The following is a 7,300-nucleotide window of genomic DNA, read 5'->3' on the forward strand; positions in this document are numbered from 1 at the left end:
GGGAAAGAGAAACATTGAAAAAAGCAAGGAATAGACTGAAAAAAGGTTCATTTTTTTCTTCCCCTCCCCATGGAGTGAGCCGTGCCTGTGGCAAATGCAGGATTTTTTTCTCCTATATCCTTGCAAGCTCCTGCACCTCAGAGACATCTTCCTCAGGATATTATTTACCACACAACTGTTAGGACACTTTCCCCTGTTTTTATCTGGCCAAATCCACTGTTCCTTCCTCAGACTTTGTGCTACTTCTCTACTGATATGTAAAAGGTCCAAAATTGCACCTAATTAGAACCCTCAAAATACAGTTTTACTGGAATTACAGTAGAAACAGTTTTAAATGAAGCTTTGGCAAAATGTTTGCCAAAGAAACAAATAAAGAGGCGTGTCAAAATCTCCATGATTTCATCCAAAAGCTCCATACAACACTGACATTCTTAAATAGTTGTTTCAATTTCCAGCTTCAAAACGATGATTCAACCTGGAATTTATCTAAATTTAAAAGCTTTCCTTTCACTGCACTAGACCTTAGTTTTGTGATGAAGATTACGCAGCCATCAAAATTCTACTTTTCTGCTTGGATGATGCAGGGATGGTAATTAGAGGCTAAAAACTCAGGTTTGGAAAGATCTCTCCTTGCCTGGACTGGCACTGCCCTCATTTCTGCTTGTTAAGGGTAAAAAACATCAAGCTTTTGGTCTTAAAACAGTTGCTGAAATCTCTGTACCTCCAACCATTTTTGGGACAAAAAAAAAAAATTAGTGACAGTTAAAAGCTTAAACTATAATAGGAGCTAAATGTGGTAAATCCTCCTTTCAAGTAATGTATTAACTAATGACATTTTTTTGAGGCATGTGGGACTTCAAAGAAAAAGTGTGTTGAGTGAACCAGTGGGGCACAGGAATTACTGAAGGGAGGTGACACAGGCCCCTCACAGCTCAAAGGAGGCAGAGAAAGCTGAAAATGAATAACTCTGGGATAAGGCAAAGCCCTTCCCCAGCACCTGCCACCCTGATTCAGCAGAGGGGAGATCAAGAGTGTTTTACTCCGATGAATTTATGCTTTCTTTCTGCCTGTCACATCAATTCCAAGCAGCTCCACATGACCATGGTGTCTGTCCTTCCAGCTGGGATTTGTCACTGAAGGACACACTGCCACCTTCCCAGAGCTGGGGGGGAGTTCTGGCTGCACCAAGAGCTTGGGATGCTCCTGGCTGAGACAATTCCAGGGCTGTGTGAGCACACCTGGGGAACAGCCAAGTGCTGAGGCCTGCTTGAGATGATACCCTGAGAAATTATGTTTTATCCCTCTAAATACACATGAAATACTTATATGACATAAAATTTAGGGTTCCTCTCCTTACAACAGTTCCACCAACAACTCCATCACTTCACACAACTCCAAACAGTGAACTGGAATGCTTAAAATAACTTATATTAGCTTATAATAATAGCTAGATGTGTCAGGGATCTTAATACTTTTACTGTCTGATATTCAGAAACTCAGCTGCAGTGAACCTGATCCTCCTGAGTGGCTGACCATGGTTCCAAGCAGCTTTAATTTGGTTTTAACTCATTTTTTCAATATTGATTCTACTTCAGTCTCACTAATGCCAACTGGATTATAATTATTTCTAATTCCAGTATTTTGGATTTGGCTTTGTTTGACACCAACTATAAAAGCACCATTTTTCTCATTTCCAGATTAAATGAGGTGTGTATCAATGAATGCCATACATCCTTCCTGTTTGAATTCCCATTCCTCTGAGGACTCTCTCTTTGCTTTTGCCATAAAGGAACTTGTAGAGATTTCCAAGCATACAAACTCCAAGTATCTTGAAATTCCAGTTTGGCAAATTAATTTTCACGTGTTTAAATTCAACTTTTAGCATAAAAACACCATCTACTTGACCTGGATATTTGGGTGCACTATTAAGACTATAGTAAACTGCTACTATAAATATGTGGCATTCATGTTCTCTGAAAAAATCCCTTCTCCCAGGATTTTTCTCCTGGGAAGCTGAGAAGCTTCAGAGAAAAGGAAAACAAATGCTTATCTCATTTGCTTCTCCTGTGTTGTGCTCATGTGGAATGTGTTTGGAGATTGTTTCATTGGATTCTGCTGTGAGTTGTTCTTGGCTCTTTGGCCAATCAGGGCCAAGCTGTGTCAGGACTCAGGAGAGTCACAAGTTTTCATTATTATCTTTTAAACATTCTGTAAGTATCCTTTCAGTATTCTTTACTATAGTATAGTATTCTGTAATATAATATAGTATTATAAAGTACTGAATTAGCCTTCTGAGAACATGGAGTCAGATGCATCATTCCTGCCTGCCACGAGGATCCCTGCAAATACAGTATAAATACAGCTGGAACATTCAAGAGATCAGGAGTGGTTTGGAAACACTTCTTTTTGAGATGTGCTATCACAAAACTAAAGCACACAAAGCACTGAAAACTCAAGGAACACCTCCTTCTACAAATGCTCAAAAGCCTCCAAAACATCACTTGAAATTATTCTGTTCTCCAAAAAAAAGAACCAACTCTACTTACAAAGTAAACTGCTCCAAAGCTTCCATGTCCAATTTCATGCAAACCCACGAAGATTTCCTCAGGATCATCTTTGTAGAAGAGGTCAGCAATCTCTGGGTCCTTTGGCACCCCTTTGCGCATGGTGAAGCGTGTCAGGAACTGCTCTGTGCTCTCCAGTCCCAGCCAATTCCTTCCCTCATCGACAAAGCCCTTTGCAGACAGCTCTCAGCACCTGCTGGGAAAGTTCATCCTTAATCTGCTTCCCCTGCACGTGCTTCTGTTCACACTTCTCTGACAGCAACACCAGAGGAAACACTTCCAGCAGCAATAGCCTTCACCATTGCTTCCTCCCGCCAGCTAATTCTTTTTAATTATTAGTCCTATTTAGATAGAGAGATTAAAATGCATTCAGGATACAACAGCTCTTTATCTCACACAGGAAGCCAAGTGCTGCAGTGACACTGAAGTCCACTTGAATTCAAGAGTCCTGTTGCTATGCAAAACATCCTGTGACAGGAGTTTATTATTCTTCACGCCAGGCTCCCAGTGTGTCAGCTTTTAGACTCTCTCTGTTGTTCCTCCTACTTTCCTGGCCTGTTTGCTTTGTTTCTCTACTCCCAATTGCCAGCTGGTGCTGGTGGAAAAGTCAGCTGCTATTCCACAGCAACACTTTGCAGCCATGTAATTGTTATTTCTCATTTATTTACTCAGAGCTGCATGACAGCCAGCACTGCTGGATTGTGACTGCTCCCAGCACATGGAATTGCTTCTGGAGAATCCTAAACTCCATCCTATAGGGCACATCTTTGCCTCCTTAAATTCTTCCTTAGCACAGAACTGTGTTGAATCTGAATGAAGACTTTCAGTATTCACCCCCAAAATATTATTTGTGTGGGAAGGAAAAAAAAAAAGGTAGAAACATCCTAATATCAGGAAGTTTTCAATTTCTTAACAAAACATCTTGAAAAATCAGCATTGACTCATTAAATACTTACATGAAAAGCACTGATGGGGGCCTTTACTCATCTGCTTTTGGCAGAAAATGCAGCAGAGGAGCTGCAGCTGAGTCACTTGGAGCAGTTTCCATCAGTCTGGAGGTACTTTCACACCTGTGGTTCAGCACCTCCTTTACTGAGGCCACATTTTGTCTGTGCACAACAGACTCCTGCAAACACACACCAGGCCCTTCAGCTACACCATGATACAAACCGGGGCAACATTTACTGGGAGGCCAGCTGAAATGTAACAATCAGATTAATTTTAAACTAAAACACACACAGAAAAGGCTTTAGAAGGTTTTGCACTTCAAGTGCCATCCGAATGAAAGCAGAATTTTGGCCTGGCTGAGGGTCAGTGATGGAGCAGAGAGGAGAGGGGCAGTGAGAGGAGCTCACCTGGATAGCTGTGGCACCAACCATGCTCCGTGGCTCACATTCCTTCCAGCAGCATTGTCCCGTGCTCCCAGCCCACCAGAATCTCCTACTCTGCAAAGAAAAACAAGGAACTGGATTTAGAAACATGATTTTGAAGTTTTACACCTTATTCTAACACACAAAACCATCACATCCAGTAAAGGCCAGTGATCACAGGGGAAGCACAAGGAGAACTGGCAGAGAATGCTGATGGGGTGTCTTTAGGTGAGGATAAGCATTTCCTGTGCTCCAAAACCCTTGGACTATACATCACTGGAGGACAGAAAACCAGGAGAAGAGGTTAAATGCCAAGTTCTTTGGCTTTTATAAAGACTCTAAAGCTTGCTAGGGCACAGGAAGTTCCCTTTCAGACTCTGTTTTTTAGATCATCTATAAAAAGGACAAAGCTCAGAAAAAATCCCCATCCCTGGCAGTGTCCAAGGCCAGGCAGGACAGGGCTTGGAGCAGCCTGGGACAGTGGAAGGTGTCCCTGGCCATGGCAGGGCTGGCACTGGATGGGCTTTGAGGTCCCTTCCAACCCAAACCATGCCATGATTCTGTCAGAAGCTGACAAGGCTGATTCCATAACTTGACTCTCTGTGTTCTGCCTGATGACACAGAAGGTTCCAGGGAAAGCCCTGGGCATCAGGAAGTCAAACACTGCTGAATTCCAGCAGGGAGAGGATGAGCAATGAAAAGATGGAAAAGGAGTGCCAGCCCCATCAGGTCACAGTGAGGGATGTCCCCACTCCCATGGGCGTAGGGACACCCCCAAAGAGCCACTGCTGTCCCCTCAGGGGACTGGGACACAGGGAGAGCTGGGAATAGCCTGAACTCATGGAAAATGTTATCCTGGAGCTACATGCACAGCAGAAATGCTTCCAAGTTAAGCACAGTGCAATAGTTACATTGCCAAAATCTGAATTAATAGGCACCTGATTTAATGACACACTAACTCATGTTCTCCTTTATTAGGGAAAAAATAAATGAGCAGAAATCTTTCTGTTAATAGCTAACATTACCAAAAATGTTATTTTTGTTACTTTATCTCACCACAGGCCAATAGTATCAAGCTGTTAAAAGGCTATTTGAAGAGCACCAAAAAAAGATTCTGCACTGTTTTGCTTTTAAAAAACATATCTCGAGTATAAACAAAAGCCAGATGAATGAAATGCTTATTCATTTTCAGCTGATTGGCCTCACCCAAAGGTGCTATATTTACTACAGCCCTGCAGACAGGGCAAAGAATGCAGTATTTCAGGTCTGGCATTCTTCAGCCAACAGAAAAATCCATCTGGCTTAAAAAAAAGGAAAAACAAACTGATGGAGAAAACAGTTTATCCATCTCCAGTGAAATGAACCTCTCTGCCATTAAGAAAAGCTGTGCAGCTCCAGTATTCAAGGTATTTAAAATGGGAGGCCTAAATGTCAATACTTAGAGTTAAGCCCTTAGTAATAATGTCATTTTCCAATTAGGGCAGACACGAGTAGTGAGGCAAGTAAATCTTCCTGGTAAATCTGCTCAGCAGGGCTGTTATTTCCCAGTAATGAAAATCAAAAAACCTAGGGTGGAAAGTGAATCAACAGCAACCTGAGTTGTGTTGATTGAACATGATCACAGACTGATCCACAGGATCCCACAAACCCTGAGAGCCCTCTGCAGACACCACCACAGCACCAGAGCCACAGTTTGGGTCCTGGGCAGTGTAAAACGCCACAGACACACATCACAGATCTTCCATTCAGGCTGGCAAGGTCACAAATCTTAACAACACAGCTCTCCTCTAGATATGGAGACTGAAATAAAAATGGTTTAAATCAAGGCAGAGCACTGTAAGAGTTGAGTGCCATTAGGAAAAAAACACTCAAGGTCAAGGTATGGCAAATTTGAGCAGGTCCTTTTCATTACCAAAGTGCTGAATTAATACACCAAGAAACAATTTCTATTAGAAGCCTGATTTCTGCCTTTTATCCTTGTAAAGCAGCATTTGAGACTCTGCATGTCCTGAAGACCTCAAAAGGAAAGATCATTAATCACCCTGGCAGTGACTTAGGGGAGTGACAAGTAACTCTAGATTTTGAGGGCTTGGGAGATCAGGATTCTGATCTGTTCAGACAGCAGAGTTCCCTCAATGCTAAGCAACTCTCCCATTAAAAAAACCCATTAATTAACTACTTTTGATACACAAAGGTTCTCTCCTACCACTTAAAACTTCCAGGTGCTGTATTAATACCAACAAAAACCACCTTGACCTGCATATAAGACCAAAATAAAACTGGAAGCATCTTTAAGAGGAGATAAACTGACATTTCCAAATAATCCATGGATCTAAAATTATGTCAGTCAATGAGATAAACTTGAGAACTCAGAGTGTGTGGCTTGTGAAAAACCAGTTTGAATTGCATCTCACAGCACCATAGGGCTGTTTCAAATGTGCCCAGAAAATTAATTTTAGTTCCTAACTACACCAGGGTACTTCCCAAAACAAGGACAAAGTTTTCCACTCCATGCAGAAAAACAAGCTACAGGAAACAGGGTGGACCAGCAGCAGATTCCACTCAGAGGAGGAGCACCATGACATGGCTCATGCACCCATTTTTAGATGCCTATTTTGAGGGGAATAAATTCACACCAGAATTATTTTTGGAAGAATGGCAAGCACAGAGCCCCCATTTCATCACTTCAGTCTCTCCAAAACCTGGAATACAATGAAAAGAAGGGAATTCTGAGATAAACTCTGATGGTAACTGAGTAAGAAACCTTTTGAGCTTGAAGTAAGGAAGGTGCTCAGGTTCCCCTGCAGACCCCACCCACAAATTGACATGGTTTTGTTGGTTTGATTTGGGCAGGTTTTGTGTTGTTTTTAAGAAGCTGGAGCTCTTCCCCTTCCCTTTAATTGGTACATATGGCTGGCTGGCCAGGCCAAACACAAACACTTCATCCTGGACTGATTCCCTCACATGAAGACCACAGCCTTGGATGAACAGCCCATTATTTTAGAGAAGCTTTTTAGAGAACACTCTGGAACCTCCACATTTTAAGCTGTTCAGTGTCATTTCTTTGATTGTTAAGAATTACTTGCCCAGCTAACTTGATGTAAGTGAACACAACATTTGTGTTTTTTTCCAGGCATTTCACTCATTTTAATGCTTAAACCAGGCAGATTCACACACCTAGCACAGAAACTTAAAGGCATACAAAAAGCACCTCCACTACAGCCTTTGTTTGCTGAAATTAATCACCAATTCCAAGACACTCAGGAAAGATTTCACTCTGGTCCAGAAGCAGCAAGTCCTCTCACGTCCTTCGCTCAGATTCCTCTGAAGCAAAATGATTCACTTGGGATGGAAGTGGAAGAGAAG

The 7,300-nt window shown here is 42.1% G+C and overlaps 1 protein-coding gene across 1 annotated transcript in view; it reads right to left on the reverse strand.

Moving 5' to 3' along the window:
- The window catches only part of TAOK3 (TAO kinase 3), a 45,236-nt gene extending 41,225 nt beyond the window's left edge, over positions 1–4,011 (reverse strand). The window contains exons 1-2 of the mRNA XM_031057368.1: positions 3,920–4,011; positions 2,537–2,757 (exon numbers count right to left, since the gene is read on the reverse strand). Coding sequence (XP_030913228.1) covers positions 2,537–2,666 — 130 coding nt within the window. The 5' untranslated portion in view covers positions 2,667–2,757; positions 3,920–4,011. The remainder of the gene's footprint in view (positions 1–2,536; positions 2,758–3,919) is intronic.
- Positions 4,012–7,300: the final 3,289 nt, after the last annotated feature.

The sequence above is a fragment of the Geospiza fortis genome, unplaced genomic scaffold (genome assembly GCF_000277835.1).
Source record: "Geospiza fortis unplaced genomic scaffold, GeoFor_1.0 scaffold408, whole genome shotgun sequence".
Taxonomy (NCBI): domain Eukaryota; kingdom Metazoa; phylum Chordata; class Aves; order Passeriformes; family Thraupidae; genus Geospiza; species Geospiza fortis.